This window comes from Lagopus leucura, unplaced genomic scaffold (assembly GCF_019238085.1).
Source record: "Lagopus leucura isolate 7727_CA_CO unplaced genomic scaffold, USGS_WTPT01 Super-Scaffold_100008, whole genome shotgun sequence".
Taxonomy (NCBI): domain Eukaryota; kingdom Metazoa; phylum Chordata; class Aves; order Galliformes; family Phasianidae; genus Lagopus; species Lagopus leucura.
The window spans coordinates 19213881-19226859 of record NW_024962265.1 but is presented as its reverse complement, the minus strand read 5'-3'; the positions used below and the strand labels follow the sequence as shown (position 1 = coordinate 19226859).

Here is a 12979-nt window from a genome sequence, read left to right as displayed (position 1 = left end):
AAGGAAAAGGAAAAGGAAAAGGAAAAGGAAAAGGAAAAGGAAAAGGAGAAGACTGTGAAACAGAAAACAGCAAATTAGAATTACTGAATTACTGACAAGTTTGTGGTAACAAGCTGTTCCTTTATGATGCATTGTTTTAGTGGTCATCCTGAAAAACTCCTCTGCACACAGAGCTTAGTTTAGCTTCTCCTTATTAGATCTTTACTGGATGTCCACGTTATTTAGTCCCTGGAGTGTTCTTTGTAATTTCAAAATTAGTTTAAATAGGTTAAATATGAATACTTTGGATTAAGCTGTTTTAAAATAGCCCTTTGAGGGATTGCTGCAAAAATGGCGATTGAAGAGAAAATAAGGGTGAAACGTAACTATTCCACTTGCTCAGCTGCTACTTGTGGTAGCTACCATAGCAATTCTTGGCCTCAGCTTTTCATTAACCTGAAATGAAGCTGAGATGTGCTGGCTACACATTGCAGCTGTGTTGTAGAAGTGGGGCAAGGCGTGGGTACCGTTCTCTTTTTTGGCATTGCTGGGTTTTCACAAAATGATGCAGAATCACGGAACAGATGAGGTTGACAGGGATCTCAGGAAGCCAAACGGTGCGGCTCTTCCTCAAGCAGGGACGCCCAGAGCAGATTCCATTTGCCTCTTGAAAGTGTCCCTGGGCACCACTGCAAAAAGCTTGGATCCATCTCCTTTTAGCTCTTTAACTATTAGCAGAGCCAGAGTCTTTCTAATAAAAAAAGGAAATTCTGGAGAAAATGGAACGGGTACTTGTTTCACATCCGCGTTGCTGTTGTTATTCATAGAGGTTTGTAGTTATTCATGTATTTAATTGGTATTTGCTGATTGTTAGCTACTGAACCAACTGTTGCACTGCCTATGTTATGGATCAGATACCCAACTGAGCTTTAACGGTGTAGTTATTTATCTTTGTATAAAAGTTTGACAGATAGAGTTTAGAAAAAGGGCTACACAGTCTACATAGTTTTTTCCTGAGGTTGAGGGGTAAAGAATTTGTCCACTAATTTTTCAGTAGTTTTGGGGGAATGTTGACTTCTTGAAGCTGTACCTCCCACATCCATCTATCTGTTGCTGTGGATTTTTACTGGCTATAATGTACTAGTCCAATATACTTAACACTTTGTAGCAATCAAAACTTAATTTGAAGTTAATAAAAAGCATGGTTTTCTGTCTGTTAAGGTTAAATGTAAGGTGTTTGTAAGTTTTTATGAGCAACACATCTTCAGTTGTAGTATTTTTAATCAACAAAATTGAGTTTCAAAAAGCCACCAATGAGCTTTTTTGTGAAGAGCAGATCAAGACATGTTAATTCAAGCTTCAGATGTGACTTTTAAAACTGGCCTACTCAAATCTTTTATTTACCCTTGTGTAATCTCAATTTAGGTTAAATCAGCAAGCAATTAAATCTGAAGAAGAGTATGCACAGAGAGGGCTGTATAGATCTAAGTAAGCAGTTTTAGTCAACTCTATTATGTTGAATCAATTTTCCCTTTTATTTAAACTATGCTTAAAAATTACTTTGAGTCAATTCCTTACATAAAATGTTGTAACTCAAGTGATGTATTAAATTAAAAAGAAATCAGAGGTTAGTTCATGAGAGCAGTCACGTGCTATATCATCGTACATCTTGAGGAGTGAAGGGTTTACAAACAGATTTCTCTTAGGGAAGAAAAGCAATTGACACCCAATTAGTGTTAAAGCATATTCCTAAAGCTCAATGACTTGAGAGCAAATTACAGTTGTCATTGTGGATTTGTGAAGTGTGCTGAACCGTGATACATTCCTTCAGAGGGAAGTTGCTCAGACATGAAAGTATATAACAAGCACAGCAAGTACAAGTTCTCTATGTTTCTATAATATCAGTGCTTCAATAAAACAAATTTGTCAAGTAATCACAAGGTCAACTGAATGCATTTTTACAAATTCCTGCTATTTGTTAAATACCTGTCAATGGCTTGCTGAGCTTTCAGCCCAACTCCGGTACATCATTCCCTCTTCTACCAGCCACTCACAAACCACTGTATTTGTAGCTGCAAGCTGACACAGAGACGGCAGACTTTTCGTGAGTAAAAAATCGCAAGTGAAAGCTTTTTGCTATGTGACTAGTCAGCAAAACTTTCTGAGCATTGCCTTTCCCCCTCTGAGCATGGCCAGTCCTCTGAGTGAGCATCTATGCGATGTGATGGTGATCAGGTAAACCCTGATCAGAGAAGGAAGTCCTCAAATGTCTTTGCTCTTCCTTTGTTCATAGATTTATAGAATCACAGAATGTTTCATAGAAAAGTTTCAACTCTCCTGCTGTGTGCAGGGTCGCCAACCATAACCATCTAGAATCAGCTAGAATCATCTAGTTTCGAAAAGACCTTCAAGACCAGCAAGTCCAACCATCAGTGTGAGCTGCCAGGTCCCCTCACTGTTGACCATCATGGACATGCTGCACAGAGCACTGCCCTAAGGCTGGACTTCACCATCATCCACTCATTTTAGCAAGTTGGCAGGCAGCGCGTGCTGAAGCCAGGCTGAGGGATCTCAAGCCACTTACATGGCTTCACTCACACTCTTAATTCAGAGGTGTCCTGAATAGCAGTGATTTCCTCAACTGGGAGCAGGGACTACTTAGGGATGAAGTAATTAAATTGCATTTCTCATGAAAAGCCTTCACTGTTAATTTATAGTATTTGTCATATCTCTGGGAATGCAGTCACAGAAACAAAGAATGAATTGAGAAAAAAGGAGTGAACTTATTTGAGAAATTTTTATTTCTGAAAAATTTCATGACAATTTGAAGCTTGTTTCAACTGATCTTAAGAAATCCTTTTCGAGCTTTTAGGCGTATAAAGAAAAGTTTAGTATTTCCTAATTTTTTTTTCCTGTGAGCTCCTTGGTAAAAAAGGAGACAATACTCTTTTACTGCAATTAAAAGTCCTACATGAATGGAATCTTAATGTTCTTTTTGTTTTTTTAGTATCAGTTCTGTAAAACTTTTCTGTCTCATCTGTCACCGATGTGGAATGTAGGAAAGGGTAAGGAAAAGGGGAAGGCAGATTCAGCCATGAGGAAGAGAGAATTATTAAATGTGAAATCAAGAAATTCAACACAAAACCCACACAGATTTAATGGCAATTAACTCTAAATATTGCAAATAGGAAATTTAAGTTCATATAAAGCCACGTTACTTCTTCCTTTGCTCACCATGAGTAATGATAGACTTTTATTTGAGAAGACTTGTCCTTCATTATTTTTATCTTCTTATTTTTCAGGTAATAATATTAAACTACTATTATCTCCTATAATAGTCAATACTGATGTCAATTTTATTTTAATTTTCTGAAGTAGTTTCATCACTTTCTCCCTTCAGGACCCTCAGCCTACTGGAATAAGACCTCAAAGTGGTCCACAGGCAGGTGGAACCACACTTACCATCACTGGTATGAACCTGGCAACTGGTTCCAAGAAGGATGTTCGTGTTTATCTCGGTAGCCAGCCTTGCAATGTGTACGTACCCTGGGTAATGGAGAATAGAGTTGTATCCTAACAAAGCATCAACCTTTTCTGGCCTTTAGAAATTACACAAATCTTTTGTCTATCTCTTAGAGGTAGTGATTCATGCTGTGCAGTGTGGTTCAGCACATAATGTTCAGACACAAACTCACTCAGAGGCTTCAGCTGGAATTGGTAGCTGCAAAAATCACCAAAGCTGAAGAACTCAGTTATGCAAAGAATTTTACAGTTTCAGCTCACTCTGATTGACTGGCTGCTCCATATCTGGCCATGCTCTCACTCAACATCTCCTCAGTGGTTCCATATACATATACACTTTTAATCCTGTTGTGCCCCTTGTTCATAGAATCATAGAATCATAGAATCACAGAATCATAGAATCATAGAATCACCAAGGTTGGAAAAGACCTAAAAGATCACCCAGTCCAACCGTTCACCTATTCCCAATAGCTCCTACTAAACCATGTCCCTCAACGCAACATCCAGTCTTTCCTTGAACACCCCCAGGCTCGGTGATTCCACCACCTCCCTGGGCAGTCCATTCCAGTGCCTGACCACCCTTTCTGAAAAGTAATACTTCCTAATGTCCAGCCTGAATCTCCTCTGCCGTAGCTTGAAACCATTCCCTCTGGTCCTATCAATTATTAATTGCTGCCCTTCTCTCCCCCCCAGGAATGGAGTGAGATGAAATGTGCTGGCAGCACATTGTGTTCGTACAGTATTGCTTTTCATATCTGCTTAAAAACTCTAAATGATCTGGAGAAAATGTTACCTACTCATGTAATTTCCTAATGCTTAGCAAACATAGAGTTTTTATTGTTGTTATTATGAAGTACTATAGTAAAGAATACAGATCACAGTAATGTTAGTAACTAAAGATGTTTCCTTTTCTTCTGCAATCTAGCACTGAATTTGGAGATGAGATTGTTTGCGTTACAGGACGTAATAGCAAGGTTGAAGCTGTTGGAGTCACAATGCGCTATGGGGAAACAAAAATTGATGTACCAGTGCAATTTTCATACAGTGAGAATCCTACTGTCACCAAGTTCAAGCCTGTTAATAGCTTCAGCAGGTAATGAAATATTTGTCATTACTTCATTTACAATTGGGTTAGAATATGTTGTAGCTTTTTCTCCATATAGAACTGTTTGAAATAAAAACTAGCATAGTCTCAAACTTATACGCTGACTGCTCTGCCTATTGGGCACAGTTGACAGAGAGGAATCAAGTAAATTTTTTCTTTCAGGAAGAAGTGTAAGATTGTGATCTTAAAAATAGGATGATAAAAATAAAATCAGCCATGACTTCTCTTAGATAAACTGGTACCTTCCTCCATGTATAGGGAGCATTGCTTATGTAAAATTTGATGTGTTTTTCACACTTGCTTTTGATTTTTGTTTGGGTGGTTTGGAGGCCTCAGGGGTTCTTTGGTAGATCACTAGTGATTTACTCCAGGGTATTTAAAAGACATCTTTTTTCCTCCTTATGAACTGAACCTTATTTCAGTGGATTGCTCTGAGGATTGCTATCCTTCTCAATCTGTGTTACTGAGAAGACTTGAGTTCCCACCGGCCACCTGTATGCGTTCTTTTTCTTATATGAATACATTCTCTTGTAAAAGATATGTTGCAAATGAAAAGGAATAGGGAAGCCAGTTCCCTGCAGATCTGTGGAAAATACACTCACCTTTATCTCAGTGTGTGGTAGGTGGACGGATTTGAACAAAAACATTGCAGAAGTAAAGCACACAAAAATAGGCATCAGTGAAAAGCTACTGACAAATGACTTGCACTTTTCTATTCTGCTATTTGAAAATTACTTTTAAGTTGACATTGCTGTTTTTAAATGATGTTGCCATCAATAGCTTTAACAGAATTTTTTTGTGTAGAATGTGTGCAATTACATAACTGTTCTCAGTGGAAGTAGTAATGCTGTAGGATAAAGCAATCTATAGCTGTAGTGTTTTGCCAATTACTTGACTTCTCTATTAATTTTGTCTTTCAGTGGAGGGAGAAATATTACAGTAACTGGAACTGGGTTTGAACTGATCCAGAGTTTCTCACTGATGGTACATGCAGAGCGTCCAGAAGCAGGCAAACTGAGCTCCAAAACGGTAATTTTCTTTTTCCCCCGCAAGGCATCACACTGGATGCATAACACATAATCTATTTAAAAAAATGCATGAACTTGCCCACTTGAATTCATTGGGCTTGAGGTGGAGGGTCGTTTGAACAGGCTTCTGGGTCTGTTCTGGATCTCACTCTGAGAAAAGCCCACTCCCGCCATCTTCACTTACCTTTACATGGATCTTATAATCTTTTGCTTTAAAATTATTTTCATTCAAAATGAATAAGGATATAAGAATTAAGCTTTGGATGGTAAACTGGATGTATTACAAAACTTGAAAGTGGTGTAATTTGTCTTCATCTTTCTCCTTCCTTGCAAACTTCAGCAATTTGCCTAAAAGTCCTACAGTATTGCATTCTTGGCTTGCACAGTCAGTGCGCAACAAAAAAATCTTCTCTTTCTTTCTTCAAGCATATTCCACTTACAGCATGTTCCTAAAAAAAAGACATGAACAATAAATAAAGTTAAAAAAGAAAACAAACGTCTTGCTTGTAATGTTAAGAACTGACATTATCTGTAGGTCTCAATTTCCCACTCTTCTCATGAAGATTGCAATTTAATACAAAGATTGAGAGCTTAGAAAACAATCTTCCAGTAAGAATGTGTTTTAAGGCTTTTTTTTAAGGCTAGCTTTTCAATTTAAGACTGTAGTGTGGCTCAATTTCAAAAATAATTATAGAATTGCTAATCTTCATTTCTAGTGTTTTATGTGTGGTTCAACTTTTAGAGTATGCTAAAGCCAGCTGGCTTTTTAATCTTTTTTAATCTTTTGTTTTGCTTCATTTCTGTAGCAATATCAATATTTAGGGGAGAAGCTATCAAGTAGCATTTGATTTCTGTAAGAAACTAAGGTGTTAATAGAGGAAGTTCTGAGAGTTCTTGGCTGTGTGTGTTAGTGTTGTTGGCTGTGGTTTGTGTAACTGAATGACTGCAGGAGTTTGTAGGATAAGAACATTTACGTAACTGAGAGTGAGGGGAGGGACAGATCAATGGAGCTGTTATCAATTAGTAACAATTAGTAAATTTTATTCAGAAATTCACTTTGTAATTGTCTTGAATTTCAGCAAGGTATTCTACTGTGTCAGTAAAAAGAACCTGAGACACTTTATGGTTCAGAAGATGATCTGGATTAAACTTCCCATGTAAACCTCTTAATTTTAAAGCAATTTACTGATATCAGCCCAGTTGTCCAGAGCCACAGAATTTGGAGGCAATGGAAAGTGAGCTGTGTTTTTTCTGGGGACAGCTGCTAGGATATAATGAATCAACAATTTGTTCCCGTCATTATTGCTTTTTCTTTTCTTTTTAGCAAGTACCAAATACTGTGTTATTTTTTCTGTATGAAGAGGATACAACGCCAGTGTTTTCATTTCTGAAGTGTGAAGTTATCAACACTTATGTATAAGGACCAATCAAACTCTAATATGTTCATGTTCTTCTCTTGTTTCTTATAGTTTGTTGGAAACTGTGTTATGAGACTTAATGAAACCACAGTGGTTTTTTCTTCACTACCAATATTGGAAGATCCAGAAAACTATAACATTACCACTATTATTCTAATGGATCATTATCAGTTGGTTGTAAAAAATGAGAGCCATTCATTTACATATGTTGCAGACCCAACCTTTGAAAATTTCACAGATGGCATCAAAAAGCAAGTCAACAAACTTATAAATGCAAAGGTAAATTTATTAAGAGATTATGGTTACTCACTTTGTCCTTGATACGTGTGTGAGATCTTTCCTTTCTTTCAAAAACCCTTAACCTATAATGAACAGCTGTTAATGCCTTACCCCTGCTAGATAATAAATATTGTCTTTCCTTTCCCTCCCCTGCTCTTCTCAGAGGCCTTTTTGCCATACTTTGGGTTTCCCCAGGACTCCACTACTGTTGAGTCTGGCCTTTGGAAATTTCTTCTCTCAGAGAGCTCTCAAGGACTGCAGGGAACTTTTCTTCTTGCGTCAAGAAGAAAAGGAGAAGGAATTGTATGATTCCCCTCCACCTCCACTCTGCTCTTCTGTACACTACAGTATGACTCACATCTGCTGCTCAAAATGATCCAAATAGAAATTATCAACTCGGGATTTCTCGTATCCCAAGACTTTGCCTTAATGACTTACTCTTTTATTTTCTGTCTAGGGCAGTAACCTGAACAAAGCCATGACCATTGACGAGGCCCAGGCTTTTGTAGGTGATGAGCCTTGCAACATAAAGACACTGACTGAAACAGACTTATATTGTGAGCCGCCTGAAGTACAGCCACAGCCAAAGAAAAGGCAGAAAAGGGATATGATCAATAACCTTCCAGAATTCATTGTAAGTTACCTTTTCAATATAATGTATACTGTAAAGAAACTCCTTGCAGTTCTTTCTTCCTCCAGTTTCTGCCTCTTGTCTAGAGGATGTCACATGTAAAGAGTGTTCCCAAGCTGCCGAGCTGTACATTCTTCACACGGGATTGTAAAATTCTAGCTAGGCAAGCTGGGAATTTTTCTTCCTCTGCAAAGTAAAGTAGAATTATTTCATAGAATAAAGTGCTGGTGACCTAAATTTTGTATAAAATATTCAGAAATGTTTCTTTTGTTTGGCAAATTGAGCTAGAAATTCACTTAGTGAGAATTACTAAGAATTTAGAGCACAATTGAAAAGTGAGCCACTGTCCATTTGCAGTTCTTGAGGCAAATGTCTGTGCTTACCTAATTAGGTGAAATTTGGACTCCGTGAATGGGTCCTTGGAAGAGTGGAATATGATACACGTGTGAGTGACATCCCACTGAATCTTATTTTGCCACTGGTACTTATTCCTATGATAGCAATCATCATCATTTCTATCATCTGTTACAGGTAAGAAGTTCCTTTAATTATGTCCTTTTGTTGTCCTGTGTCCTACAGTTTAGAAGGTAATACCTGATTGTTCTGAGCTCAACCAACAAAATATAAATTTTAAGAGCTATAGAGTTAAGAAAATCAGTTAAGGCTGGAAATATGTCTGAGCACCAGTTTATTCCTCTCACGCACACCAAATAATGTGTAGGTGTTCAAGGCCAGGTTGGATGAGGCCCTAGGCAGCCTGGTTTAGCATTAAACGTGGAGGTTGGTGGCCCTGCATGTGGCAGGGGGTTGAAGATTCATGATCCTTGAGGTCCCTTCCAACCCTGGCCATTCTGTGATTCTGTGATTCTGTGTGTCAGTCAGCATGGTGTGTCCTTTAGACGTGAGCACAACAATTGGTCCCAGGTTTGCCTAGTGCGCAACTGCGAAGTGGCACACATAACATTCTTGAAATGGCTGCTAACGTGCCTCTCCTGAAGGATATAACCTATTCTGCATACATATTCATCCACATTTATACTGCCTCAGTCCACTGTAACTCCAAGCTGGGATGTATTTGGCTTAGTGGTCATTTTGGTCTTTCAAGCTGAGATAAGTTTTACCCACACATAAATTTCATTATTAAGTTCACACTTCACAAAGGTCCAGAACAATGTCTGTACTTCACTTGAGACCTACTTAGCATAATTTTGAGGTTAGTAATACACTGACCTCATGCACAGACCTTAAGAGTAGGTGGATTTCATTCCAATGGTGTGTATCAGCAGAGCAGATTTTCTGTAGCCTCCTTGGTTCACTTCTTGTTGCATACCCTGGATGCCTCATAGCTAGTGTAGAACATACTGCAAGTAGTCTTTGTTTGGTGCATACAAATTAAGCTTCTGTACTGAATATATAGGATTTGTATGTATAAATATTTGTAGCTTAGTGCTTATTGGATTTCAAATGTCTGCCCAGCACGCTTTCAAGTAGCATGTCTGTGGTGATGCTAGGGTGATTGGCACTAAATTTGAGCTACTGATGCTGTTCTCCATTTCTTCATCTGTCAGTAGTGTTCAAACGGAAATCTAAGCCAAGAGCGGTCCTCCCATCATCCCCTGTTGCAAACTATTTGATTTTACAATTTGTAACTTTTGTAAATCTTATTTTTATTCCATAAAGACGGAAGAGCCAGCAAGCAGAACGAGAGTATGAAAAAATTAAATCTCAACTTGAAGGCCTGGAGGAGAGTGTCAGAGACCGGTGCAAGAAGGAATTCACAGGTATGACAGATATTTGCACTGCTGTGAGTCCTCTTGAGCAATTGGAAGACCTGTGATGCTATGTTGCTAAAACTATCTCTTGAGAACAAATAATTCAAAGTAGGTCTTGGTAGTTTTGATTACAGGTATTGACACAGAGCAAACATTTTGCTATTATGTATAAAAATCATAAATTATGTAAAATATGGAGTTGAGGTTCTTAAAGGAAATGGACAGTTTTAGTCTAAAGGAAGCACAGTTTTCTATTACAAAATAAAAATAGTTGAGATAGGGGTTATTTGTAGTTATTTATGCACGTTCACAAATGTGAGTGGATTGACACAGAGGAAAGAGAGGTTCGCAGTAACTAACTGTCCACTTAGTATTTAGCACAATGGCAATATATGCCAAGTATGTACATGAAAAATGATTTTCAGACCTGCAAAATGTATTTTCAGCAATCAGTCTGCAAAGGGATAATTGGTAAGCACACAGGAAAGAAATAGTATGTTGTACAGTTTATCATGGCAAGACCCTATGCTTGATTTGAGAAGCTAGCTAATTGTTTTGTATAAATCTAGAAACATCATCCCAGGGAGGACAGCAGGAGGTGTGTAGGCTCAGCATTTCTACATGTTGAACCACTCATTGCAATGCTTAAATTAAGCATCTGAATGCAAACATTGCAAATATTGGCCTAAATGATTACCATGAAATGTCACCTCATTAGCTAATTAGACTTGCTGTTGGGTCGTGTTGAAATAATCCCTACTAAAAAAGCCACAGGTTTTATTCTACAGAGAAATAGATTACTTCATGCTGACAGCAGCTAACAAGAAGGATTGAATTAAACACCAATTTCAGGTTAGAGTTTGAAACTAATGTTAGGAGCTTGGGTATCTCAGTGACTTCTGCCATACTTGGAGCTTCTCTAAGTCTTGTTTTCCAGAAATGTTGGAGACTGAATGTTCTTTCCTTTCAACTTTCTTTCTCTGGAATGCTAACTCTTTCCATGTTCTAGACACAACCCAGAAACAAATCTTTGAATCAAAAACTGTTACTAGGGAAGCTTAATTTCAAACTGCATTTTGAAATGTGAAAGGTTTAATCAAAGTTAACAGCGCTCTCTCCAACTGCCTCCTCAATGCAAAACCTCATACTCATTTCTGAAAGGAAAAGGTGCCTTTCTCTTGCTGATCCTCCCTGGAGGGTGCTGCAGACTCCTGGTGTTTGGTGGGTTGAAGGTTTCCTCTCTGCTCCATTAAGCACAAATACTGAGGAAACAGAAAGCATCTGCAAGGAGCAATCCAGTTTCCAAACTGCATCCACCTTGGCTGACAGTAAAGTGAAACACTGAAGTCAAAACACGTTCTAGAGCCACAATAGTGTAAAGCTATAATGACAGCAGCATGAAATACAGACAGTCTGAAATACGTAGGACCAAGAATAGTCAAGAGAAGAGCCATCAGGGAGGAAGTGCAAATACCAAAGAGCTGGAAACCACAAGACGCTTTCTCTCTTAGGGTTTGCTGACTGCTCTAAAATAAAGGGGTAAATGAATGCATATGAGCAATAAAATTGCAGAGACACAAGGTCACTGTACTAATTAACATGGTATTCTAGTCAATCAACAATACTGGATAATTGGAAATCCTTCAGTTAAAATAGCTCTTCCGAAAGATGATTCCCTAGTTGTTGTCCTTTTAAGAAATGCAAAGTTTCTGAGTCCCACAGAAATGTCTCCATCAATTTCAGCAAGATATTTAACCTTCTTCCTTCCTGCCATTCCCTTCCTCTCAATTAAATTAGTGTTCTTTATGTTTTAAACTGTACTTCTCCTGCATTGCTATGTGTTTTTAAAAATAACTTTCATTACTGCATGGATTCAGAGGAAATAGAACATACTTTGAAAAGCTGAAAAAACAGTATTGCTGTGTCAGTTTTTTGCTCTTTGCAGCAACCCCAGGTTCATACGTATGAACTCACTCAGACATCCATTAAGACTGTCTTTCAATAGATGTAAACAAGGAAACCATCTGTGCTACAGACAGATGCGCATGTCACCAGAGGATTAGCTGTGGTCATAGCTAACAGGATAATTGGCAAAAATAACAAGAGAAAATGTGAGTTGAGATAGAGTTTTCAGTGATGAGTTACTTCTTCTATGCTGTGTGGTACCCAAAGCGATTGTGCTACCAAAAAAAAAGAAAAAAGATGCAGGTTTTTTTTAAAATCAACTGTTCAACTGTGTTCTAGATCTAATGATAGAGATGGAGGATCAGACAAATGATGTAAATGAAGCTGGAATCCCAGTACTGGACTACAAAACATACACGGACAGAGTCTTCTTCTTGCCCTCCAAAGATGGGGAGAAGGATGTGATGATTACAGGAAAGCTGGACATTCCAGAGGCTCGGCGGCAGACTGTGGAGCAGGCTCTGAACCAGTTCTCCAACCTCCTCAATAGCAAATCATTTCTCATTAATGTGAGTATTGAAGTAGATTCACTTTGTCTCTTCGCTTGGCATACCTTGGCATTCAACACAGTAGGTTTGCAAGTACAAGTGAAACGAAGTCCATAGAAATAAGCCATTTTCTAAAGATTCTGGTTCCATAGTAACCAAAGCCAAATCTGTGGCACTGCAGCCAGAACTTCCTGGAGTTACAGACAGGCATTTCTGTAGAACCAGCCATATCATGTACCATAGCCTTAGTCATCATTACAGCGGCTGCAGGAAAACAGATATTACCTGCTGTAAAAGCTGCTGTTACATGTTAGTGTATGTTTATCTTTTTAAGAAATGTGTCCAAGGGAATGGTGATTCCCTCTTGGTTCAGCTAGGTGCTGTGGTTACCAGTTACCTCTTGGAAGCTGTCAGCCGGATTTTTCTCCCAGACAGCCCAAGACATAGGCTCCTCCAGAAACAAGTGCCCTATTCATAAAAATGATTGATGAGTACTCAGCTCCTCCAAAAAGATATCTAATTGCTCACACTCAAAAACTGAGCTGATTGTCAGACACCTAAATATAGATTTAGGCTCCTATCTACTTCTTATTCTTTAATGAGACTCCAGTGTTGAGCTAGTTAATGGTAACATTATAGTTTCTGGCAGAACAGAGTGCATTCCCAGGTGCACTTACTTAGATTAGTGGCTTTATAATATGATGTGAAAGGACTGGGAATTTGGGAAAGAGGAGAGTTGATTTTCCTTTTTAAAAAAATTGTCACAGAACACATTATTGTTCTTTCTCTACC

General features: G+C 38.3%; 1 protein-coding gene across 3 annotated transcripts in view; it reads left to right on the top strand.

The window, feature by feature from the left end:
• PLXNB2 (plexin B2) overlaps positions 1-12979 on the top strand; it is a 249621-nt gene that overhangs the window by 212378 nt on the left and 24264 nt on the right. For all 3 annotated transcript variants that reach the window (XM_042872395.1, XM_042872396.1, XM_042872397.1), the window contains 8 exons: positions 3380-3516; positions 4427-4594; positions 5527-5635; positions 7104-7331; positions 7789-7965; positions 8354-8493; positions 9643-9743; positions 11979-12208. In XM_042872395.1, the coding sequence (XP_042728329.1) occupies positions 3380-3516; positions 4427-4594; positions 5527-5635; positions 7104-7331; positions 7789-7965; positions 8354-8493; positions 9643-9743; positions 11979-12208 (1290 nt within the window). The remainder of the gene's footprint in view (positions 1-3379; positions 3517-4426; positions 4595-5526; positions 5636-7103; positions 7332-7788; positions 7966-8353; positions 8494-9642; positions 9744-11978; positions 12209-12979) is intronic.